Below are 26,599 nucleotides of genomic sequence, written 5' to 3'. Positions count from 1 at the left end.
TGAGCGGTGCTGGCGCCTTGAGATTCCGCTGCCAAAGCTCGATTTTCGCTTTCGTGGCGTGAATTAAATTGAAAACGGTAAGGAAATTCGTAGCTTGGAATTAAAATCAGTAGTGTGCCAGTCTTAAAATTTTGTTTGCATGAAATTATCTTGTGTAAAGCAGTTAATGATATGAACTCAGTCGAGCAGCACTCGAAGCTCATTCACGTTTCGCTTCCTTGTTCAATTCGTTTCATTCAATGTAATCATAGATCTAAGCATAATAAATATAGATGGGGGTCATCGTTCCCTTTTCCGTTCACAGGGGCAGAAAATTATGGCACCGGAAAGTTTCCGCTCCACGCATATTGTTGCTTCTTCACTCTATATAAAGATCGTTCAAACATTGTTTCGCTGAGTGCGCTAATTTTCAAGATGCAGCGCACTAATGAAGCGCGGCTGTTTACGACTAAAGTTGTGAAGAGGCTGCGTATTATGTAAAAACTTTCTCACGCCGGAAATGTGTCAGATGAAAGGGTGCGTCGGATCATGGAACATAACCCAACGAGAAAGCTTGAAAAAACGGTATTTTTATTCCGATGCATATTATCATAGAACGGGCATAATTTGCAATAAGCTCCTTTCCACTGGAGGCTAAATGGCTCTTGAAGGACTGAAGTATGCAGGGGTCAGCGTTCACCCAAGTACGCTTTCGAAACTCGCAATGAGGTGAAAAAAATATAAGACAATCACCATGTCACAAGTTTACACTGTCATGTACTCCCATAATTAAAACAACGAAATGAAAAATTTCAGAACCTTATTGCACACCATATGCCCAGCGCAAACAAAAAATGCAGTAACTGGGTGAAATATTCAAGATATACACAGTGTCACTGCGCGGTAACAGCAGTTTTCCATCTAACCTAAACAGCAAAAGTCGCAAAAACTGTGGCATATAGGAATATGTTGATGAAATTTGCGGCTATGAGGAACAAAGCTTAGCCAGTTTCTTTTTTTCTTGTGTCTCCTTTTTCATGCTCATGTTAACATGGCTGCAGTGCTGCCGCATCTGCATGCTAACATAGCAGTGAAGCAACTGAGCCACTGTTTCTTCCTTGTGCTCATCACACGGAAAAGTAATGGTGTAGGTGTCAAGAACACCATCAATTGTGTCCCAGTAAGCAGTCTGGGTGTCTGCATACGCCGCAAACAAATGTTCAGTTTGTTTCAGTAGGTGATAAAGATGCATATTTGGATGCATAAGTCCTCCTCTGTCCTTTGCATTTGTCAGTGCTGCCTCAGCGGTACTGCTCTTTTCTGAACTGAACGCTGATTTGCATGTAGGACAGTTCGTGAATTTTTTCATTTTTCTGCTCATGAATCCTGCTAAATAAAAGACAATGCAGTCTTCAACTCCAGTTTCTGCTCCTCCTTTTGTTTGGCTGATGATGTCATCACATTCCCAGTCGTCTACGCAGATAACGCTCTCTAGCTTCTGCTTCACGTCATCTACAAAGTCAGCTGATGACGCTTTGACGTTGTTTGGGCTTATCAGTGCCCTAAAATCTGATACATCTAGGAGTGGCTTTTCTCCTTCAACTACTCTGCAGTTGCCAAATTTAGGAGGCTTTAGAAGGGTGTAAATAGACAGTGTCTGATACAGCTGTAAGAAAGTAGGCATTGAGGGGTGGTCATTTTGTCTTCCAGCCAGTCTTATCTTTCCAAAGAAGCGTTCAATCGGATCTTGGTTCATCTTGCTTGTTAAAACCACGTGCAAAAAACCACGGCAAAAACACGTGCGCAGTGCCGCGCCACGCCGGACCGAGCCGCCTAGCGTGGGCCCGCCTTTCGCAGCGCCCTCTAAGTTAGCGACCGGTCAGACCAGTTTCCAAGACCCCCCCACCCGAACATATTGTGGCCGCGAGCGGGCGGCGTTCTCGCGCGCGGCGAGGGGAGAGTGTCAACACCTCAGTATGGTATATTCTTACACCGTGGTCACGGTACAAAGTATGTATTCCTTAATTATACACGCGTGCACCCGCCATCTGTCATAGTACGAGCACCAATATGCTTAATAAGTATATTGGCAGGCATTCAGAGCTTTTTCGGATGTGCCTGTGGCGATTTGAGTCCAAAAGGACCCCACATCAGGTCTGGCCATTGTGAGCTGACAAGCGCAGCGCATACATTGCGTGATAACAGTCGTGTTTGCAAAGTATTACATCGCTACGCACCGCGGAAAGACCTGAAGGTTCAAACCGAATGCCATTTTCCCTTCTCGCGGCCGCAGCGCACCAAGCCGGAGGATAACGTACACATGCTAGTGCGCCTACGTGCACGTGTTTGCACTGACATCACTCATGGTGACACGTGACTTCAAGAATTATTCAAGGCAGGATCTGTTATTTGTGTAATATATTGCTTGAATAGGCGAATTAAAGCTTAGAGAAATAATAAAACACACAAACCTAATGCCTGCATGTTTTTGTTTTACTTAACACCGCAGCAAAAGAGATGTACTTGCGTTTCATCTGCTTGTTCCCACGTCGTGCAATCACCCGCACAGACACCAAAAGCCCGGGATCATGCTCTGTGATCCGCTTGTGTCTGCCTCAGTATTCGTGTAGCACTGACTTGCACAGCTAGTCAGGTGTCCTCGTACACAGTGCGCAAAATCATGTGCTGCGCGAAACAAGACAATCACAATAGCTCGTGCATGACACCATCAGCGCAAGTGCACAGCGTTACAAAAAAAAAAAAAGAATAAAGAGCGAGGAGAAAAGAAATGAAGGTGGGGGCCCTTGTATGTGTCACGCGATCCTCGAGGTCCTGTGTGGGATAACGCAGGGAAGGAATTTCGCTTGCGGAGGTTAGACGGCGCGAGTGGAAAGAGTGTCTCGCTTGGCAGTGGAGCTCACCTCCTTAAATCATGGGTTGGCAGCACTAAAAATTTCTTCCGCTATTAATGAGCTGATTTGAAAATTTTTTTGCAGCAGAACACTCCCTAGAGGACACGCAACAACTTCCAGCGCATAAGCAAAATTTGTTATGGGGCCTGGTGGGGGGCAGTAAAATACATGCATTCATTTTTTCGAACTGCCCTATTTTTTTGGACGTTTTCGCGGCCCCTAGTGAGTCTGAGAAATCGCACGTTGACTGTACAACTGACCAAGAGGATGTTTCAAATAGTCTGTGGGGCAAACGCGCAGCAGAAGGAAGATGAGAACAGAAAGGACCTACGCATTAAAGAATGAACGGGAAAGGAAGCGTGCCACTGCTTCTTTGCAGGAGCTTGAGCTTACACAAAAAAATAAAGTGTTGGCTGATGCTGAGATGCAGGTGCCCCTTGTGCAAACAAAATAAACTCTTTAAAAACGCAACACTCAGGCATTGTGCGTGCGCTGAGAGTATGTGAGAACAGTTGAGGTTTACTAAAAAGCTGTTGTGAGAGAGAATATCACTTGTGAGAAAGTTCTGGCCTCATATGAATGAGTTTGCTATCATTAGATAGAAATCGCTCATGTTGAAAATATTTGCTTCTATATGCATCTTCTTTTTATTCGTATTTTAGAATGTTCAAGTCAATTCGCAATGGATTTTACCCTTTTTTTTCGAAGGTATTTTATTTGCTATGATTTCAGTAACCCCTCCCTTCTGTTTTCTTTACACCACTCCTTACTGCTAAAACTGGATTAAGTAGTTTTTTTTTTATGATACGTACTAGAGAGTAACAGCGTCGGGTGACATGGTGTCAGCCCATCTTGAAATAAAACAAAGTTCTCTGTCACTCAGGGAATTTTACGAAGCCACTCGGGGAAAACCTGGAAAACTCAGGGAATTCGGAAATGTCAACTTGGTAGACACCCTGGTTGATGCCAACTCTGCAATATCACTGAACCGGGCAATGATATTCTAGAGATAATTTTGTAGCATGTCATCATGTAGAAGTAATCTCTGCAGGCAGGCAAATCATGGCATACTTGGCAAATGAAGAATATCTGATAACTGTGCACAGTAAAACAACATGTTGCAATATTTTCATCATTCTAAGTAACTGAATGGAAATATTTTCATTAGATGAAATGCAGGATAAAAAATTCGGCAGAACCCACCTCATGATGACTGTCGATGGTAATGCGTGTAGCATTGAATTAACATTGCGACACAATGTAGTGCCACCATCTAAAGTTATGCATGAGGCGTGTACTGCAGCAGGATTTCTCTTTCGCACTTCTCTAGGAACATTCGACACCATCGAGCGCAGCCACCACGAAGTCTGTGCATGGCCTCCAAAATGCATGGCGCTGAGAAAAATGTCATGCCGCAACCGGGCTCCTCTCTCATGCTTCTTTCTGGACTCACTGTGCCATCTAGTGATGCTGCCAAGAAGTTGTACATGGCCTCCAAGACAAGAGGCTTACACGCCGGTGCCAGCACAGGCTGAGAGTTGTTCATTCACTTGCTGCACTCCCAGTGGCGCACATACTCGGTGACCCAAGTTGGCAAGAGGTTCATTGGGGTTCATTGATGAGCGGCACATAGCCAGCTTATTCATGGCACAGCTCGTGAAAGGACTGGCGTGGAAGACGTTCATTGAAAAGCTGCACATACCGAGTGCATTTGCAGCGCAGCCTGCTAAAGCGTGGGGTTGCTGTCCTTGAAGAAGCCTTGTGATACGAGTTTGACTCCGCTCAGCATTGGAGAAATTTAAGCGATCTTTTTCGTCATTGTAGGGCAGCACATTCCCAGTGGCACGCACCTAGTCACCCAAGTTGGCGGCAAAGACGTTCATTGAAGAGCGGCACACACCTACTGACCCAGTGACCCACGTGGGCGTCATTCATTGAAGACCAGCACACACCGAGTGGCACATACCCAGTGCTCCAAGTCAGCATCAAAGAGTTTCACTAAAAAGCGTTACCTACAGAGTCTTGCATCTACACTGAGTTTCCCATGTTGCTGTGAAGGAGGCTCGTTGAAGAACGGCACATATGTATACATTGCCACATACTCAGTGACCCAAGTTGTCCTGACGAATGGTTTCTAACTCTGTTCCGTCAGCACAGCAGCATGATGAGCTAAACATTCGACCAGACTACCCACTGACCCTGGTAGGCGGGACAACGGTTAGATACAAACATACTGTAAAAACCGAACTATAGGTTGGACCGGAATATAAGTCGATCCCCCAACTAACGAATTCAAAAAATGATAAAAATCTTTTTCAATGGCAAAAGTACCGAAAGACACCCTTACCTTGAAACAAATGCGACTCATGCACAATAGTGACAGTATTTATTTAAATGCTGCTCGCGTGTGCACCCGGCCAATTTTTAACAGTATCGCACGACCATCGATCCACGTGCTTGTCAGCACCTTATTAACGGCGCTGAGCGGCAAAACAAACGAGATACGCGCATGTGTACACGTGCACTTACTTTTGCTATTTCGCCGCTCTGTGCCGTGGTGATAAGGTGCTGACAAACACGCGGGTCGATGGTCGCGCGATACTGTTAAAAATTGGCTGAGTGTACAGTACATAGAAGGGCACGAAGTGCGCAAGCGCTACTCCGAATCAGAGCAACGCCTTTGATCAGAGTCGTCTGAACTAGAGTCGGATGGCGAGTGCTTCTCGCTGCCCAGTCCAGAGGCGCGCGTGATCTCTACCACTTTCAAACGGATGCATTCGGCAGTCAAAGGCAGCGATCTTACGCAGCTCCCGGACCAAATCCGCAACTTTGTCTTCCAATTCTGCGGTCCGCCCACGAAAGGACGTTTTCTATTGGTTTGCTGCTTCTGCCTCTGCCAGTACCGAATGCTCCTTTCGGATACTCCAAATTCGTGCTGTGCCGCGGGGTTGCCGTGGGCTTCCGCGCACTCAATCGCCTTTTTCTTGAAGGTGACGGTGAATTGCTATCAGCTTCCGCTCATTTTGAAACAAAATGTGAAAAAGCAGCCTTTAAACAATATAACTTTGTGACAATGTAAATGCAAATTGGCGGTGCCACAATGTCGCCACGCCGCGCTGCTGCTGATGGCGATGGCGGCTCTTTACTTAATCCGCCCATTGTTGCAAGACTTCCGTAGTTTTTCCGCCAATGTCCGGTATATAAGACGAGGGTTGACTTTTCGCAATGGTTTTTTGAAAAAAAGTTCGACTTGTATTTCGGTTTTTACGGTACATAGATCGATAGTTGGCCCCTGGAAAGTGTGGGAAGCACCCTAAGAATGCCAATGCATTACAAGCATTATCAGAGGAAAAAGTGGGAGTCTTTATGGGCACCTTGACTCCTGTAGCTATCCTGGAATGAGGAGGGCTTACAGTGAAAAGGGATCAATAGCATAATTTAGATTGTAATTTAGTCAGGATGTTGCATGTCCAGTCTAATGCAAAGAAATCGAGGTGTAAGTTAAAAAGCTTATGCTTTGTTGAATTCCTCTCTAAAAAATGAAAAAAAAAGAAGAGAATGCATAGCATCAATTGGAATGTGTATACCTTCTGTCATTATGCTTATGTGGGAACTGTTGTCAAATCCTGCATTCCAGTAATGTAGACATAAAATTTGATTGTTTTGAAGCTCATCTTGCGCTTTCCTTTTCCTTCTAGCATTTGGACATAGCAGCCTTGTTGATAAAATACAATACTGTGGTGAATGCTACTGACCGGTGGGGCTTTACACCACTGCATGAGGCTGCACAAAAAGGTCGGACACAGCTCTGTGCCTTGTTGGTAAGTTTGTTTTCATACTTGACAGGACAGTGTGTGATTGCTATGTGGTTATTTAACCTTCCAGTTACGTGGATTTAGGGCAGATGGATGGGTGTTGCATTCCAAACAAACTGAGTGGAGTGTTTGGTCCGACTGTGTTGTAATTCACCTCTTACAAGAACCTGTGGAGGGTTTTTATTTTTTTCAGACCAGCACTTAAATTTTTTACTCCTTAGAAAAGCTGTTGACTTTTGAGGGCGTTGACTTTTGAGGGCTTTACAAAAATGCAAACCTGGAAGTGAAATTTAATTGCAGGGTCTGTTCTCATAAGCCAGGGTGGTATGTGAAACTTTCTGGCTTTAGCGAAGCTTCCAGATATATCAAAACCTATTGAAATCACGTTGTAGTTTGGTATCTTGACGATTTCATCCAAAAAGTCGCGCTTATGCAAATGCTAACTGAAACCTTTACTTGTCCCTGTGACAGTGACAAGCTACAGCACAATTTCATGCAGGACCTGAAAACTGCGTTGTTCTTCAGTGGAAGAGTTGTGCACAGCATCTTGCACTGCTCAGGGATAGATGGCACACTAGTGTACATGAAAAATATCTGGAAGGATTCCTACGCATGCTTTCGCATCTCAAGAAGCAGGCCATTGTAGGCCTAGCATTGTGCCCCATTGAAAGTGTACACGGCACCCAAAAGTTGCATCAGTCCTTTATGCCGCTGATGTTCATATTGCATACTGTATTTATTCGAATATAAGGCTAGGGTTTCCCGAGAATCCTTTGCCTCGAACTTTTGCAGTCTCGCAGCCGGTAGTACAAGCCAATGTCTTAATTTTATCTTTCTTGACACGCGATGACCACTGTCAAATCTGCAAAAGTTCTCAGTCGCGCGACCAGTATTACAAGCCGATGTTTTAATTTTATCTTTCGTGACAAGTGACAACCACTGTCAAATCTGTAGCATGCACAAGAGCCACGGTACGACACGAGTTGTACTCGGAGGCCACGTCTGGCTGTCGCTGCACTGCATGCGAGACGTTTCGACTGCATCATGTGCCTCGCAATCTGAATTCTGCAAATAGCAGCATATCTTCTTTTTTGTGCAAGCTGATGCAATGACAAATAAAGCATTCTCAAAACAGTGCATTTTGCAATCATTGCCAGTTGTTTTTGAGTGCCGTATGCTACCGCTTCGCTTTTGAAGCTCGTTAGGCCTAGTGGCACCTTCAGTGCTTGCTCGGCACTGAGCTGACGGCAGTATATGGTGGTGGTCTACATGTGTGGTCGACACGAAAACTCTCCAGCTGGCAGGGTGTTGCATGGCATGCCATTGCAGGAAGCTTGTCACTAGTGTATTCATTCTTTAAGAAAAGGAGCTAGCATTTTCGCTAATTCCGTAAGTGGCCGGAAATAGTTGCAAGGAGTGCACTGTCGCACCCACACATCGCCGCAGCAAAGTACATTGTATTTACACCGTCTGGTCAAAATTTGTCCCATAATTTGTCTGTTGTTGCCGATAATCCATTACAACTGGGTCCGTTAAAATTGGAATTGGTTTAATTAATAATACAGTGAAACCTCGTTAAACCGTAGTTGGCCAGAGCTCAGAAAAAGTACGTACTAAACGGTAGTACTGCTTAACCGAAATAGCATGAGATCGCCCACTTACCTGTCAAAAACAGAACTCATAGAGAGTGCGATGAAAGGGGAAAAAAGATGCAGTATTTATTCTCTTCGCGCGACAAAAGTGTTATTTTCGTTTGATGCCGCGGCGGCCTAGCAGCGACGACAGTGGCCTCAAACTTAAAAGCTGTGAGCCAGCCTCCTCGGCAAACACTCACATGGCATTCCTCGTTCGCGTTGCATATTCTCTGTGCACGGGCGCAGTAGCCTTGCAAAAGTCGCGGGGCGCCTTTTTCATTGCAGGGTGCTGTTGTCGTCATGACGATTGCATTCATGAGGCTGACGTAACACACAGCTTCTGCCACTGTCGGGCCTTAATCTCTTGTGCTGTCGCTTGCCGTGTCGTCCTCATCACTGTCGCTAGGCAACACTTCGGCAACAACACACGATGGCGAAAAGTCGAACCTCGTAGCCAACATCTCTTTGCGGTCGCAGCAGCGCTGCCGAGCAACTTCTTCGCATTCCAAATGCCACACACCATAGACAACAGTAGATCCCTGTCGCGTGCCAGCGCCGACTTCATGTCATGTTCGATAGCATGAACAATGTCTAATTTTTCTTCTATGCTCAGCACCAGGCATCTTTTTTATCTGAGCTTTGGCAATAACGCGAGTCCGTGCTTGCACGACACCACAACGCTCTCTGGCATGGCGCCGAAATTATTTTGATGTTGATGTGGCTTCACGCGCAAACACACAGGGCACTTGGAAGCTTGTTGTTCTGATCTCTGAGGCTTGTTGTTCTGCCGGGCTGCCCGATGGAGATGACGCACCGCCGTGTTTGCGCGACGAAAAGTGTAAACACTACGTGTTAACCAATACGTACGCAATAAGCTGGCACAGTTTATGCGGATACAAAACACATTATGTTCAATGGCTGCTCAGTCGGGGATTTGACTTTACTACTTTTAAAACGAAACTACCGTTTAAGCGGGTACAGTTTAACGAGGTTTTACTGTATAGCCAAACCAAACTAAGTGAGAACAATATTCTGTTATATCTGTAAGTATGTTGTATGCGGGTCCATTGTAAAGGCCGTGGACTTATTCCCTGGTTTCTAAGCTCATAAAAGCGATTCTTTCTCTACCCCATGGCAACGCTGACCTAGAACAGTGCTTCAGTGAAGGTAAGCACCTTCTAGATGGACAGAGCTTACCAAGCATGGCTAACATTAATGGAATGTGCCACGTTGAGCATTTCCTTCAGTGCTATGATTGTGAAGCAACTAAGGTGCTTCTCATCCTCGACCTTTTGAGGAGTGTGAAGCAGTCTCATGCAAAGTATGCACAGAGGATGACTGCTGAAGAAAGCACAAGCTGAAGGCAACAGAAAGGCCTGCCTCTAAGCAGCCCATTCTTGAAGCAGGAAAGAGAGCTTTAAAGGACCAAGTGGTGGCCAGCAAGGCATTGCTCACTAGTGCTGAGGAAATGATCAACTTGGGTGTGAAGCAAAAAGATGTGAACAAAGTAGAAAGCGGCCATATGCACTTAACGCAAAAAAATGCAAGCCTTGAGTAGACACTAAAGAACTTCGGGAACTCGAAAAGAAAATAGTGAAAGAGGTGAAATGCATTCACTGTCCCCTAGTGCTGCCACGACAGATTCTGCAGCCATTGGGGTCAAATTTGGGTCGGGCAGTTTAGCCAACCGGTCAATTGTAATTGTTCAGGAACAATTTCAGGATTGAAAGAACGAAAATTTTGGCCAACAGAAATATATTGGTGCTGGCCAGTATGTTCAGTCTGTATCAAATTAGCCATAGTTTAATTAACGAAAGTCTCCTGTACAATGTTGGACGAATTACTTGCCTGTTTTATTAATGATGAGGAGTATGTGTTGAATGCTCGTGGCACCATTTTTCATGGTTAGGGCAAATCATGACGCACACCTTGTTTTGCCATAGCAGTCAGAGATTGCACCACCATTCCATTTCCACAGATAGGATCTCTAAGCACATGCAGGTTAACTATTTCTGAATAGTTCTGTTTCTGAATATGGCTATATGTCGCTGTGTCCTATCTGAACAATAGACAACTTTTTAAAAACTGGAATCTCATAAGAGCGCAATGCACTGCAATGGTAATGTGCACTCACTCATTGTGTGACTCCTTGACTCCTTCTAGCTGGCACATGGCGCAGACTCAACAATGAAGAACCATGAAGGTCAGACACCTCTAGACATTGCAGCAGTAAGTTCTGCTTATATCCTCCATTTAAAAGGAAGATACATACCCATATTGTTTTTCATTGAAATGTGCAAAATACACCAAGAATAAGGATATTCAACTAAAAGAAAAACGTATTTCACGTCACTCCAAGCCACCTATGACTTAGTGGAACTTGTTTACCGACAGTTCTCATCGTATATGAGATGGAGGTATACATTGCATTTGCTATGCATTACCTGTTTGATACCACTGCAGTCTGGAAGTTTCCATTGGTCTTTCTCCTCTGACCATGTTTTCTAAAAAAAGCGTGTACCAAACTTCTTCCTCCTGCTCTGCTCCTGCTCTAACCCGACAATTGATGCTTGCTGCCCATCATTCACTGCTGGCTGAAGACATTTAGCTAAAAACTCCATTCTCAGAGCCGAAACTCACCAAGAAAAGAAATTCATATTTTTCTTATGTCCATAAAGGGTTAAATGTCAAGAAACATGCTAAAGTGGGGCTTGTTTTTTAGTCGGATACTTTTGCTGCGCTTCGAAGCTTGGTTCAGCATGGACAAGCTGGTCTTTAAGGCACGGCAGTAGCTCAGTGGCTTTATCGTACAGCTACTGAGCTCAAGGTCATAAGCTTCATTCCTTGTGGCTGCATTCGATTGGTTCAAGAAAACCTTAAATTGAGATGCATCTTAAAGGTGCTGTCTGTATGCTTAAAAAGCGGGCCAATTTCCTAACTTCCTAACACAGGAGCAAGCACTCAAAATCTGTCATTCAGTCTCCCACAAATGCAATGCTATTTTGAGTGGTCATAAGAGCTGACAGGCGAGTGCTCCGGAATTAAATCTCTGAAGGCCAGTAGCTACATGCTGAACAGAAAACAATATTGAATTAGACCGATGGCGATAACTAGCAGATCGAACACAACCTGTTTTGCATATGAAAAGATGCTATACCATGATGAGCAAGGAAAGTCGCAGCTGTTGGCATTTGATGGATGCTGCTTACCATAGCAATAACTCTAATTACCACTCGTGCCGCAGCTGAAAGCTTCTGTTGCCCGTTACATTTCCAGCTCAGCTATGAAGACGTGTTCCTTAACACTACGTCTTGCAAATAGCAAGGCCAGCGTCGAGGCGCATGCTCTGCCGCAAACTGCATTGTTGTTCACCTGGTGGTGCAAGAGCGTGCGTGAAACGTTTTCTCATATACGAATGGTATGTGGCAAGTGAAAACGTGCAACCTCGCACAAAGGCTTACACTTACACACACGAATCATCATTAAAGAATGTGGCAACCATTGTGTTCGCCACGCAAGCTCATAAGGCCAAGGGTATATGTTTACTGCATCAACATGTTTTTATGTCGTGAAGGAATCCATTTGTATTTAAAACAGTACCTGTGCTAAAATTGCACTTTTGTGCAATGCATGAGAATGATAAACGCTTTTGGCTGTGTTGGATGAAAAGTGCACATGAACAAAGGTGGCTATGAGAGTGGGGTTATGGTGCGATATGTGCCATACATGCTCCTCAAATGCTGGGCTATTTTCTCAAATGAGCACATCTATGGCTGGCACAGTAGTCGATGAGTTTGACACGAGCGCACTGCTAGAAATCCAAGCGCCTTTCACTTCGTTTGTGAATCGCTACTTGGCCACCTCACATTGAATTAAAACGAAACACAGGCACCTGCCATCCAACACGAGTACCTCATAAATGGGCCACTATACACACCACAAAATAAGGCAAATAAAAAGAAAAGAACCTACAAAACAATATTGCAGTCCCCGCTCCCTCCCAATTAGGCAGAGTTTTGACTGGCTTATAGGTGTGCTTTTGAGTTGCACCCAAGGAGGCTATGTACTTAAACTTGTGAAGTGGAGGTGGCTTTCCAAAAGTGAAGCTCGTTGCCGCCATTTTGCTAGAGGCAAGAAGCCCGAACTGATGTAGCAGTCATTGCAGAGCACATAGTATGTTCGTCGTGTTTATTGGTTGCGTGCTGTTGCAACAGTGTTTAACTGATTGTGGCATGCTTTCCAAGGGCAATGCAACACCTCAGTAGGGCATACCTGTACCAGTCACGTAAAGATGATGCCGGGTGTAACATTTCACTTGTAATATAAGCTCGTGGCATCTGTTCAGGAATGTCGTACGTCGTGCGGTTGGGAATGCGCTGGTAAGATATGTGCATGTCAGTATTAAATTTATGTTTGCATCCTGTAAATATTCATCGGCACATCACTGCATGCAGTTTTTATTTAGCACATGCATGGGCCACATATTAGAAGGAGAGGATGGGATTTCGCCACTGGCTTGCAGTGGTCTCGGATTGTGCTGGAATACATGTTTGCCATGCTTGTACAGCAACATACTCTGTACGGTTTGTGCCATCTATGTTCCGCGCAGCGACTTTGTTTTAATGGGGAAAACCAGCAATACAAGCGTGTACACAGGAGAACACCTAGACAGGATGAGCGCTGCACTTACAAGGGAAGAGTTGTAAGCTCAGTGCTCGTTCTGGCCACTTGTCTTGCATGTGTGTCTTTATGTTTCATAGGTTTCCTGTTCAATAATTTCTACCTGCTTGGCTAGCAAGAAATTCTGTTGTAAAAGCTGGGCTTGAGCACAAGAGCGTGCACCTTTTTACAAGAATATTGCAGAGTGTTGTCTAAGATTTTGGGTACACCACATCAGCAAGAATACTAAACAAGTGAATTGTGAAGAAAAAAAGTGGCACTGCTTTCAAGATTGTAATATTTAAATATTAACCCTTTCAGGGTCAATGACGTAAATATACGGCGCCGCGAACAAGTCCAAAATGGTCAATGCCATATATTTACGGTGCTGTCTGTATGCTTAAAAAGCGCGCCAATTTCCTAACTTTTCATTTCTGTCATGTGCTGCCTCTACGTGGGAATACATGGAATTTTTTTCACGCGCCTCCTTCTCTCGGTTTTTGTTGCATGGTTTTTTTTAGTGCAAGTTTGCTCCCTCATGTCTAAATACTACAGGTTGCACATTCGTTCGCACGCGGGCGGGCAGCGGTTCGGGTTTTGTTCCGCGGGCGGTTTCAGCTGCTTGCGCTTGCAAAACTGATCGCTATCTCGTTACTAATCGCCCAAAGGGCGACCGCTTGTTTCTTGCTCGTTTAGTGCTCACAGGGGTGTGCATAGAAAGGATGCTGCTGTACATGCGTTTCCATTTCTCTTTTTTTTTTTTTTTTTTTCTTGCAGACTTGCGAAAACTAATTGCCTCTACTTGGCGATAAGGTGAAGATTAGCGGAAGTTTGTCACACGTTTTGCTTTTTTGACAGGCTCACAACCACACAGTTTTCTTCAGTGCGTGCACCTACGCAGTTAGATTACACTGTGGACGTAAATGTTAGTGTAAGAGCAGGAACATTTGAGACTTTCGAAATATTCTCGTGTGCACATTTTCAAAGCTTTGAACTCTGTGTATAACACTGCATCAAATTTTTAATTCTTATGAGTATATTTCCTTTTTTATTGTTGCTATTCATGAATGAAGAGTAGAAATATACCAATGCAAAATATTTTTTTTTCACTTTGCGGTCACCCTAGAAAAATTACGGTAAATTTTTTCGAAATCCTTTATTTCCACGCACTTATTCGGGCTGGGCAATAGGCTTGAAGAAATCGTGAATGCGCCGTTGCACGCTGTTCCGTTTACGCGCGATCAGATAAGCCTGAATCTCGGAGAGGGTCGTACGGTCACCACAGGCGGCTGAAAGCACAGTCACTGCTTGCACACACTCTACATGCGACGGCAGCATGTACATGGTGCGTCATCTTCAGATTCTGAGTCATCGTCCCGCGGCGCAGCAGAAACCTGACGAATAATCTCGCCGTCGTCGAGTTCTGCGCATGTCAGTACAGCAGTATCAGCACCTGTGAAACTGTCAAATGAGATGGTGTCTGGAATCACAATGCAACCACTGCGCAGGTCTCGGCAGAACATTTTCGTCGTCATTAGGGATCACATCGGAAGGCGACAAATCCTAGGCCTCCCGGCACCCGCTTGCCGGCATTCCCCAGCGCAGTCTGCGCGGGCACCGTCGGCGCCATTAGACACTTGATGCTATGCTTCCGTATGCCGCGTTGCATCACCGCAACCTCGACACCGCACACAAAGCAAAAATCAGCACGCCATCACGCTGACACCAGTTGCACAAACGAAAAACGTGGCCTACTCACAGCGTCATGCACGAAGAAAGAAACAAATCAGCTGCTGGATTGTCTTGACAGGGCTTACTAAGCTGAGACCGGAACTGCTGTAGCTACGAACCAGGCAGAAACGATGATGATGAGTGGAGATTTGCAGTAGCGCCACTTCGTGGGGCAGCAAGGAGGCTCCGTTCAAAACAAAAATCGCGTTCAGCAAGTCGAACCATGCACCGGTCTGAGTCGGTGCATGGTGCTCTAGATCGAGTTGGCTCAAGGAGTGTCCGAAAAATCAGACGAGAGGTTGCAAGGTGTCCGAACTTTCGGCAGTTGTTATACATTACGGTCTATGGGGAGAATGGCGGTGCCGCGAAGCAGACCGAACAATCGAGCATGTCCGAATTTTTGGAGCCCGGAAAATCAGTCGGTGACTGTATTGCACTACAGTTGAGCCCGCTTATAACGAACCCGAGCGTCACGCGGAATTCGTTCGTTCTATCCAGAAGTTCGTGGTATGTGGGCCACACACAAAAATTGACATCAATCAAAACAAAAATTTATTGAGAGAGAAAATCGGTGATTGTTGTCTGCCTCGTCAGAGCACACCCAATGACAGCGGTTTCAAGCTTGTTCAAAGCTGCGATGTGTTCGTCACCCAAGGCCTTAAAATACACAAGATTTCTAAGTGCCTCAATATGGCTCACTGCTGTGGTCGCGCTTACGGGTGCTGGCTCCGACGGATCGTTGTCATCGTCTGATGCTCCGGCGTCGCTTGATGCCCGCACTTCCCGGACGGCGGTCTCGTCGCAAAACGACTCCGCAACTTCAGCAGCGTCGTCCACATCAACAAAATCTTGCCAATCAAGATCGCAGCCGGCCAGGTTAGCGTCAACAACGCGTCGCCACAAGTCGTCGTCAGGCTGGCTTTGTTCAGTGTCTTCAATGCCTGCTTCAGGTGTGTCAGCGAAGCCGGCCTCGCGAAAACAATTCCGGATGCATTTGGGTGTCACTTCCATCCACGCCGCTTTGATCATTTCTATCGCCGAGTACAGAGAGACCTGCAGAGGCACCTTGGCAGCGGGGCGATCAACTGCAATCAGCATCCGCTGCACAACACGGCGCCTGTAGGCCGCTTTAAACGACCGTATTACACCCATGTCCAGCGGTTGCGCTTTTGAAGTTGCATTTGGCGGCAGAAAAAGCAACTCAACTGCCGTTAAGACAGCTTGGACATGGTGGGCAGTACAGTTGTCGAGAATCAGAAGAACTTTGCGCCCTTTCTTCGCCATGCTGCTGTCAAAGTCAATAAGCCATTCCGCGAACAACTCGCGTGTCATCCACGACTTCGAGTTATGCCTGTAACGCACTGGTACATATGTGCGGAAGCAACGTGGCCTCTTTGATTTACCGATGACAAATGGCAAGCATCGATCGCTTCCATCCATCTTGGTGCATAAGCACAGTTATGCGAACTTTGCTGTGCTTGCCGCCAGCACATTTGTCACCCTTCATAGCGTGCGTTTTGCCAGGCAGCATTTGATAGAATAGCGCCATTTCATCGGCGTTATACACATTCCTTTCAGCATAACTTGATACACGGGCCAAGTTTTTAGACATCCACGTGTTGATGTCTTCGTCACTTACCGATGCCGATTCGCCATTGATGGTCTTGAAAATAATTCTGTGGCGGAGCTTGAAGCGATGGAGCCAGCCATTGCCAGGAGAAAAATCTGGGAAGTCCAGGAGGAACACTAAGTCCTTTGCTTTAGACAACATCAGCGGCCCGCTGATGGGAACATTGCGTGCTCGAGTATCAAGGAACCACTTTAGAAGCGCGTCTTCAACGTCTGCATATGTGGCTTTCTGTAGGCGCTTCCTCGTCGCGGAGTCCGTGGCGGCACTCTTGTAGATTTTGTCCTTCTCTTTTAGTATCGTGGATATTGTCGATTTCGACAAACCATACTTTTTCACCAGTTCGTGGTTTTTCGCGCCTTGGGAAAGGTCTTTCAAGATCAACAGTTTCGTGGCCAAGTCCAAAGCTTTTCGCTTCACTGTCGAAGTAGACGCCGGCGAATCTGCCATCTCGGATAGGCACGGGAGCACACCAGTAGGAAACAACGCCGACAACGCTAGCACAACCACAAGTAAGAAAAAGACAGTCCCGCAGTCGTGTGAGGTGTGAGGCGCAGCGTTAAGGGGGGGGGGGAGAAGAGGGGGTACGAAAGCACGTGATCACGTGCTACGTTGTCAATTGGTGGAAAAGTTCGCCGCTGCCCTGATGTCGACGATGGCGAGTGGGGTCTCGTGGCGAATGAGCTGGCACTTTCGACTTGTGTGTTCACGTTGCTGATGCGTGCTGGGCTGGCATTTTTTTTGTCTCTCTCTCGTTATTGAGGCGATCCCCTCGCCGCATCGCCGCTCCTCCGTGCCTCCGGCGAGACCCCGCGGGAAAGCCAATTCTCGGAGCGTGCACAGCACAGGGTCGGCGGATCTCGTCACACGGAAAGTGGTCCGCGACACCAAGGCGTTCGCTGTAGCCGATCGGCTAGGCTCGCGGGCGTTCGTTGTAGCTGAGACCGAGCGCCATAGCCTAAACGTATATTTTGACGGTCACGCCGGACTTGTTCGTGATAAGCGAGCGTTCGTCTTAAGTGGGGCCGTTATAAGTGGGCTCGACTGTATATGCATTGTAAAAGTTGAGGTGTCAATTGGAAATGTTTTCTGGTGCTCCTATGTCTGTGTAACATTTCTGACTAAAGTTTCAGTTGTCATATGTGTTACAATAAGAAGTTCTAAATGGGATGGATGAGTGGCATCAATTTTTCTGAGCACATATGAAATATAGAGCATCCACATTGAAGTTCATGATGCGAGCTCTAGCTTTAGCATATGACTATCAAGTTGTTCAGGATGCTAAACACATAGCTTGCAACGCCTTCTGTAAACCGGCTTGGTAATGTTGTGTACTAAAATGGAGAGTAATCACCATATTTACATGTAAATAGCCTGACCATCAATATCACGAGGGATACTTTCGTTCTCTCAGAAAAAGAAAAAAGATTACTTACTATAGAAATTACTATTCCAACAGGAATTATGACTATGAAAACTGGAAACAATGCAAAAAAAGAGGATGCCCTCAAGGCTTTATTCATCATTACTTCTAACTTCTGTTACAAAATAAAGTAAAAGGGCGAGTGCTGACGTAGCTACGAACCAGGCAGAAACGATGATGATGAGCGGAGATTTGCAGTAGCGCCACTTCGTGGGGCAGCAAGGAGGCTCCATTCAAAACAAAAATCGCGTTCAGCAAGTCGAACCATGCACCGGTCAGAGTCGGTGCATGGTGCTCTCGATCGAGTTGGCTCAAGGAGTGTCCGAAAAATCAGACGAGAGGTTGCGAGGGGTCCGAACCTTCGGCAGTTGTTATACAGTATGGTCTTTGGGGAGAATGGCGGTGCCGCGAAGCAGACCGAACAATTGAGCATGTCCGAATTTTTGGAGTCCGGAAAATCAGTCGGTGACTGTATTGCACTATATGCATTGTAAAAGTTGAGGTGTCAGTTGGAAATGTTTTCTGGTGCTCCTATGTCTGTGTAGCATTTCTGACTAAAGTTTCAGTTGTCATATGTGTTACAATAAGAAGTTCTAAATGGGATGGATGAGTGGCATCAATTTTTCTGAGCACATATGAAATATAGAGCATCCACATTGAAGTTCATGATGCGAGCTCTGGCTTTAGCATATGACTATCAAGTTGTTCAGGATGCTAAACACATAGCTTGCAATGCCTTCTGTAAACCGGCTTGGTAATGTTGTGTACTAAAATGGAGAGTAATTACCATATTTACATGTAAATAGCCTGACCATCAATATCACGAGGAACACTGTCGTTCTCTCAGAAAAAGAAAGAAAATTACTTACTATAGAAATTACTATACCAACAGGAATTATGACTATGAAAACCGGAAACAATGTAAAAAAAGAGGATGCCCTCAAGGCTTTATTCATCGTTACTTCGAACTTCTGTTACAAAATAAAGTAAAAGGGCGAGTGCTGACATATTTATCCCTATCGATGAGAACGGCATTGTCATCCTTAATATTCACCGAAGGTATTGAAGAACCATTGCTTCAGAAATGCCTGTGACAGAATTGAACATAGCAAAGCCTTTTAAGTGGATTGCACGGTGATGCACCATGCAACTTTGAGGACCGTTCACTTGACATGCCGCACAGCAGCGCCTATCGTATCTCGTCAATTACCGGTGGGCAAACAGGGACGAATGTTCATTACGCACTCGCATCACATAAGCTTAGTTTGTATTGAGAGACCTTTCATAATTTAACCAAGCGAGGGAGTGCAATTGGCTAAGCGTCCATCCGATGGTTTTTCTGAAAGCCTGTGGCAATAAATTGACGCAGCAATTTTTTTTTTATCGACAACAGTGACATGCAAGTGCGGTCTGATATACTTTATTCGCACGATTCTACCGTACCGCCGATTGTAATGCGCAGTTCTGTTACTGCCCAAATATTAAAAAAAAAAATTGATGCCAATTCTACCGTGCACATCAAATAACAAAACCGGAGTCAATGCTTACCATGTTGAAACGATTCTATGGAACATATAAAGACACACAGACTTGAACTCAGCTGAATCTTAGCAGCTGGTCGCTATCGGAGTCCGACGACACCACCTTTTCGCTGTGTACCGACCTTAGAAAGTAATCTTCAGTTCCATTTAATTCATTAGAAATGCCACACTTCTTGAAGGCTCGCGCAACTACCGTCTGCGGGAGGGCATTCCACGCACCATGGAGCCACCTTGCAATGTCTTCGAGCATTGCTTTCTTCAAACTATGCATTCAGTGGCAGTGTAGCAGCTACTTGCATTGAACTTTTCTTCTTTTTTTAGGGTAAGAATCGGTGTCATTTTTTTCTTTTTTTAAGGTGGAATTAGTTGCATTTGTAACAAGCCACGCAAATTTGAATGCACCTTTTATTAAAAAAAAGGTGCATGTTGGAATCGTGCAAATAGGTTCTTTCTAAAGGGGCTTAATTTTTTTTATTTTTTATTGCTGACCGTAAACTCAAGGAGCACCGCACGTGTACCACGGCTGGCGGTGGCTTCACTCGCTCTCATAGGCAGTGGCTGGGACTGCCACTCCAGAAGTTTTATATAACCTCCTTGGTTGCAGCTTTATCCCTTATTTCAGGGATTTACTAAAATAACAGAGGCGCAACCAAATATTTCCATATCAATGAATGTTTAGGTCATGGAATAATGGGTACAGGAGAATACAAGGAGTTCAAATCATTTATTTTACTGCAAGTTTGTTTTACTACAATGCGAGTGTGCTTGCAGGGAAGTGTGAATTTTTCATTAAAGAATTCACGGATGATTACGATACTCCCTAATGTGAAATTTGAGCGATGTGGGTTTTCATTTCGCGATACTCAAACCCTGTTATAACAAAACAGGATATAACAAAATAATGAATATAACGAAGTAAATGAAATTCCCCTGTGAAATCGCCATCGAGATCCATGTATTTAAAACCTCGTTTTAATGCAGTGAAATTGTCCGGCCAATAAATATAACAAACTAAATTTGTCTGCGAAACCAAAAAGTACCAAACCGTTGCCCATCGAGTACATCGCTTTCCGTGGGATTCGGCACTTGCTTATCGGGGCAGGTCATAACTTCCGCGTGCTCGCGTCAAATACGTCGTCGAGCAACACAGGGCTTTCTCACCACCATGTGTAGCTGCACACCTGAGAAGCAGCAGCAGCTCACTATCGTACTTTTTCACTGACCTTTCTTTCTTGCCTGTGCCTGGCTGCACAGCTACACGAGAAGGTGCGAAAGATAGTGCCTGCGCCACGCAGGCACACACAACTGGGCTTGGCCTCCGAGATCTTTCCCGTCACAATTTGAAGGGTCACGTGCAAGCCTGTGCAAGTTGCGCCGTGCTGCACGGCTCCGTGCGGCGATGCAAAACATTAGTACATTCACTTCTCTATTTCTCTAATGCGCACCGTGTAGGCAGCCGCAGCTGGGCTGGCCTCGGAGACCACCCCGGTGCAGTCTCGGGAGATGGGGGGGTCACGCCCAGGCTGTGCATTCACTTCTCCCCCTCACCCTGCAGCATGCTGTGCATGCTGGCAGCTGGGCGTGATCTCTGAGGTTGAATTGGCGTTGGTCTGATCGCGGAGGCCACGAGCCGGCTGAGCCGAGCCGGTACAGCGAAATTAACTTACCTCCTCACTCACACAGGAAAGTGCCGTGTTGTGTGCCACATGCTGCTCGACCACGACGAGCCAAGTGGAAAGCAAACGCAAAAGACCATCACAGTAGAACAGAAGGCAGCTATCTAAAGGCTGTCATGTCAGGTGCTAAGAAGACGTGTGACACGCCAAAGATCCTTTTGTTGTTTTATTCAAATTTCATTGCATGCGTGACCGTGTAGCTAGCGGCTCAGCAGGCCACAAGGCCGTCTTCTTGGGTCTGTTTGATTAGCCTGCACCACTGTGAACCAGTTCACAGCGGTTCACGAGAAGTTCAGAAATTGTGCAGCTCGATTCCTGAGGTACAGGCCCAGTAAGGCACTCGAAACTAATGCGAAGGTGCAGACACTGCACAGGCATTATGTTATGTCAGACTAATGTGCACGGAGTGAGTAAGTTTGAGAGGTCCTGAACTGCAGGTATGATAGGCTTCTGGGGCGTAAATACTCACCACACTTGCGTAACACATCATCGGACGTGTGTAAGTGGGGTTTTCACGGTGCTCTCGCCCATGTGTTGCGCCGCTGCTTCGCACCTGTACGTCTGCACCAAGTCGGCACCCACAGTGGAGTGGGTGGGGCAAAATCATGAACCATCCCTGCACCTTTCCTGCACCTTTTGAAACGAACGTCATGGTTCAGTGGGCGCCATTGCTGCACTGCTGAAACAAATGGCAGGGTGCAGCACCTCGTGAACTGGTTCAGGTGGCGCAGGCGAATCGAACATGTTTCTATACATGTTTACAATTGTGCACTCTATTTGGCATATATTGCAGTAAATGGCAACGATGGGTCTAATGAAGTAATTTTGGCTGCCCCTTCAACTTCATTTGTGGGGATGCACGACTCTCACGCGTCCCCTGATATGTTGTTTTTCCCGCAAAGCTTCAGTCTCCTGCAGTGCGGCTTCGCCGCATGGCCTGGGGCCCGCGGCGGACTGCATGGTTGAAGCGCAGTACGAGAGATGGCGCGAGTGTTGCGCTGCTAACGCCGCCTCATGGCAGGGTTACTTGGGGGTGCAAGGGAGAACATGGTTTCTCTTTGGGTCCGGGACAGCAAGCAGTGCGGACGTGCCGCGCGTGCACCGATCCATGCTTCTGCGAGACCGTCTCGCGTGGCCTCCTTCGAACGCGCCACCGTTCGCGTGACAGTACACGCGAACGACCAGGTGTTGGGATCCAGCATGGGGCGAACATATTAGCTCGTTATCCGGTCGCGGTGAGTCGGACTTCCTACATTTGTCGTGCGCCCATCGGCATGTTTTGGGGATAGCAACTCGGCTAGCAGGCATTGATCTATGAAAGGTGCAATAAATGCCCTTGTGATTGTTTGCACTACTGTGTTGTCGTTCTTTTGTCCCAAGAGCGCAGGTGAGAACCTTACACATTATAACAAGGTTCGAATGTTTATTGAAGCATTGCAACGATCATTGTACCGACTGGCAGAGCTGCAACATGTGGCGCTACATATAGACCTGCCAAACAGCTGCCACTTCCCGGCAACTGCAGCTTCTGCAGCCGTAATCCTTATCAGGAAATGCTTGCGACGAACGCTGTGCACAATGGTGAACTTTCTGGTTTTTTTTCTTTCACTTGGACATCTGGTGGTGCTTCAAGTTGGCTTCCTTCACTTTCGCGCTCTCTTCGCTATCGCAGTGCCTTTCTCCTCACCCTTTCGCCATGCTCTCCTTCTCTGCTTTCCTCCTCGTACCACTGCGCTTTGCGTTCGCTCAGTGCAGGAATGGGCGCCTAAGAGCTGCACCCTAAAGTAAGCAAATCATACTGCAGGAATGCAAGCAACATTTGCTTACGTTTATGTTGCCATCACTTCTCACTAGTTCCACTTCAACATTCAACATGCATGCTTTGTATTTTTCCGATTTGCTGAAAGCTCCCAATTGTTTTGCTTTGTTTTATGAGGTCTTTATGAAAACTGAAGTGCAGCTCAGCTTCTCGAAAAGTGCCTCCATGGATTGATCTTGAGCACAAACGTGGAACAACTTGTCTTGGTGTTCTTTGCAAAAACCATATTTGTTTGAGTATCCACTTTAACAATGTCAATGTGTGGTGCTATTAGTTATTGTAATAATGGGAACAATGCTCAGAAGAATGCCTTTTAGGCCCTCAGTGTCAAATTAGAAGTAGTTACTTATACGGTGCTAAGCAAGGCGGACAACGGAACCGCCAAGGCACACTTCGTAGTCTCTGCTGAAAGCATTTCTTTTCTAAGCAGTGAGAAATAGTCAAAGAAACAATTAAATGGAATGACCAATATGTATAATTAGTGTCAGTGTATTTACCAGGGGTGGGGGAGGTAGAGTGACTATTTAAATACACTACATCTAATCTGTACATTCAGTCTTGTTCAGCTAGACGAGGCACGTGCAATGATCGTTCTCCTGTCCTTCAGGACAGAAGGATTGATCAAAAGTTCCCAGCCTCTCCATTTTCTTCAGCACAAGGCAAGAGGGGAGTGACGAGAGGGAAAATGGCTAAGGAATATGAAGATGCATCTGGTTCATTCAGTGGAATTAGGTTTACTCTGCAAGCTGAAAATTTTGAGCGTGGGAGCGCTGTAGTTTGTTGATTACAGACAGTTGAGTAGTCGCAGTGCCGTAGGCAGAACTGCACTTTATTTCTTTTCTCATTTATAGGCAGAAGATGTGCGCTGCCTGCTGACCGATGCCATGCCTCCACATGCCCTCCCTCCTTCGGCTAAAGCATCAGCAGTTCAGCCACAATGCCCATCGAACATGCTAGGAGGAAGCCCACTGTCAGCGCTGTCATTGGAAGCACTGGAGGCTGAAATCCCTGCAGCCATGAGCCTGCTGTCAACACAGCGTGCCGGTCACGTACGAGAAGGCTCAGCAGCCAGTGAACCTCTCGCTGAGCTGACGACACACAACAAAGAATTTATGCAGTTTCTCACCAACATTGGCCTGGGGCATCTTTGTGAGCTTTTTGAGAAAGAGATGGTGCGTTTGAGATTTGCGTCTTTTTTTTTTTCTCTACTCAAGAAATGTAGCAATGTGAAAAAAAATTTTCATATGAATTGGATATGAATGCAGTTGGACCTCATTATAACGAAGTCGCACCAGACACGAAATTATCTTTGTGATGTCCATATTTGTTATATGCACATATATGTTGCACTGTAATAGTGGTGAGACAATTATTATTTACTTCGTTATATCCGATAATTTGTTATATCCATATTTATTGTATCAAGGTTCGACTTTATTTAACTTCTAGTATTGAATTGAACACCGAGGAATGGTTTTCAAATGTAAGTTTCTATAACATGTTGTAATATTGCTGTTATGTTGCCTACAGTAAAAGATATAGTCAACCATTACAGTAAAAGATTCTTTATTTGGCCCTTCTTAGAAAAGGTTAGTAATTCACACTGTGTTATATTGTAATTGCTTTTTTTTTGTGAGATTATTTGCTTTCATTTTACACACTGTTTGAGACCTATGCTTCTCACTCTTCAGATTACAATTGACATCTTGGCTGAGATGGGTCACGAGGAACTGAAGCAGATAGGCGTGTCTGCTTATGGGCACCGACACAAGTTGATGAAGGGCATTGAGAAGCTGCTCACAGGTCGAGGTGGGTGCCAGATTTTTAACAAGCCTGCATCTTTTGGTGTATGCAAAAGCTTCGGCTTTCTGTTGCTTGCCACCTGTGGTCTCAAAACAGTTTTTTGTTACAGCAATCTCGTCAACACTTATGCCCAACACAACTGGAACTGTCTTAGTGGACCTTTCGCCTGATGATAAAGAGTACATGGCTGTAGAAGAGGAGGTGGGTAGCACTAGCCAGGCCGTGCTCATTGTTGCTCATGCATGTGCTATGCTATCAGGCTGTATGAAAAGAATGTCAGTATGAGAGCTGCACTTGAACCTTTGGATTACCGGCAGGTTGTTTTAGCATGCGACTTTACTGCAGCTCCGGCTTTACCGAGGAGAACAACTTACATGACATATGACTTGAGGCCACGTTATGGACTCTTCTTCACTGAAAGTGTGACCTGTTGTACACTTGGCAGTTTTGCATTTAAAAAGCAGGATTAGTATCGTAAACATCTCTGTGTTCTCACATAACAATGCAAGTAAGAATATTATGCACATTCTAATGCTCATAATGCCAACAGGTTAGGAATGCTGGCTATCCTTCCCTGGGCTAAAATTATACGCATTCACGAATACAGTCGAACTTTGATATATTGAATAGCACGGTGATCGCGAAGTTGTTCAATATAGCCAGGATTCGATATATAGAATCACGTAAAGAGACGGGTCAAAAACTTCTGCAAATCAATCAATGAACCAAGGGCGCGATCGGGAATCGCTGTTCGGAGTGCGCGTTCGATTGTACCGTGTGCAATTGGCGTAGGCCGTGCCGACTTAATCGGCCGTGAACGCGCGGTCTATTGCGCCGCACGCAATTAGCCTAGGCAGCGCTGACTTCGTCAGCCGCGCGAAGTCGGGACGGCCTATAGACCGTTTCATCGGGCGAGGAGGAAAGGGCGCGCGGAGAGCCTTTCCTCCTCTCTGGCTTGGGCGATCCGGCGCGGCGCTGCTTGAAAGTATTGCTCTCCCGTGCTGCGGAACGATTTCGAGGTGTTTTAGATCTTACTTTGTGAAATTTACGCCATGTTCGTTGATATAAGGTCGTCAGGGAAGCCTTTCGGTGCATCGGTAACTACTGTAGGCAGAAATATGTCTTGGGGGCGCAAAAATGTGACACGCATAATCAGCCGCGGTGTACGAGCATTATGAGTCGCGGTGCGTGTATGTGTTGTTTACTATTTTGCTTATATCGATCTTAATTCAACAAAGAAAACCGGCGTCTCTGTATTACCAACATTAACTGGTAAATCAGCTCACTGTCTGATCGATTGGCGTAGGCAGTAAAACATAAAACATAAGAGCGCATGCTCGTGCACGGCCAACCTAAGGCAACCACGAAACATCTGAGCGGCAGGCGCTATCAAATATTTGTGATACACTGGCATCGTTCTCACGCATTTCAAGTCTAGTATGCTTGAAATTACCATATGCCTACGCTAGCCTTGCTGCATGAGGCCCATGGCGCTTCTCAACACAGCGACCACTGCGGTGGGTGAGCCAGCACGATACACATAGAAGCTGTGTGCTTTGGCATTGCCTTTTTGGCCTGTATACAGCCATAATATATGAGACGGTTCGCATAAAAAGAATGCGATGGCTATTTTTGAGCGCAAAATTTCCGTAATACGTGTGAGGGCGTCGTAGAGAACTGAACGAACACAACCGAAAAAAAAAATTCGGTTATCATCCTCTTTCTCTAAAAAGCACGAGAAAACGGGCTAACGCCGCACAACGTTTGTAAATATATACCCGCTGATGCCGTATGCTTGGACCATGCGCTATATAGAACAGAGATATCTGTAATCCAGCACCTACTACTGCTTAGGACGCTCGCGCAGTTCGTAAACGGTCGCTTTGTTGGACAAGCTTAATTCAGACTGTAAGGTATGCTGCTATTACTAGCCAAAACTATTTTATTCATGGGTGGAAACCTCACCCATCCAACCAAGTA

At 45.8% G+C, this 26,599-nt stretch overlaps 1 protein-coding gene and 1 pseudogene across 2 annotated transcripts in view; one reads left to right on the top strand and one right to left on the bottom strand.

Annotated features, from left to right (window-relative positions):
- Tnks (tankyrase) overlaps positions 1 to 26,599 on the top strand; it is a 357,580-nt gene that overhangs the window by 255,478 nt on the left and 75,503 nt on the right. For both annotated transcript variants that reach the window (XM_050193320.2, XM_055061240.1), the window contains 5 exons: positions 6,590 to 6,712; positions 10,504 to 10,569; positions 23,668 to 23,988; positions 24,508 to 24,625; positions 24,729 to 24,820. In XM_050193320.2, coding sequence (XP_050049277.1) covers positions 6,590 to 6,712; positions 10,504 to 10,569; positions 23,668 to 23,988; positions 24,508 to 24,625; positions 24,729 to 24,820 — 720 coding nt within the window. The remainder of the gene's footprint in view (positions 1 to 6,589; positions 6,713 to 10,503; positions 10,570 to 23,667; positions 23,989 to 24,507; positions 24,626 to 24,728; positions 24,821 to 26,599) is intronic.
- On the bottom strand, positions 11,645 to 16,261 carry LOC140215316 (tigger transposable element-derived protein 6-like; annotated as a pseudogene).

Source organism: Dermacentor andersoni, chromosome 1 (genome assembly GCF_023375885.2).
Source record: "Dermacentor andersoni chromosome 1, qqDerAnde1_hic_scaffold, whole genome shotgun sequence".
NCBI lineage: Eukaryota > Metazoa > Arthropoda > Arachnida > Ixodida > Ixodidae > Dermacentor > Dermacentor andersoni.
The sequence above is the reverse complement of the archived record's forward strand: the minus strand, read 5'-3'. Positions and strand labels throughout refer to the sequence as shown.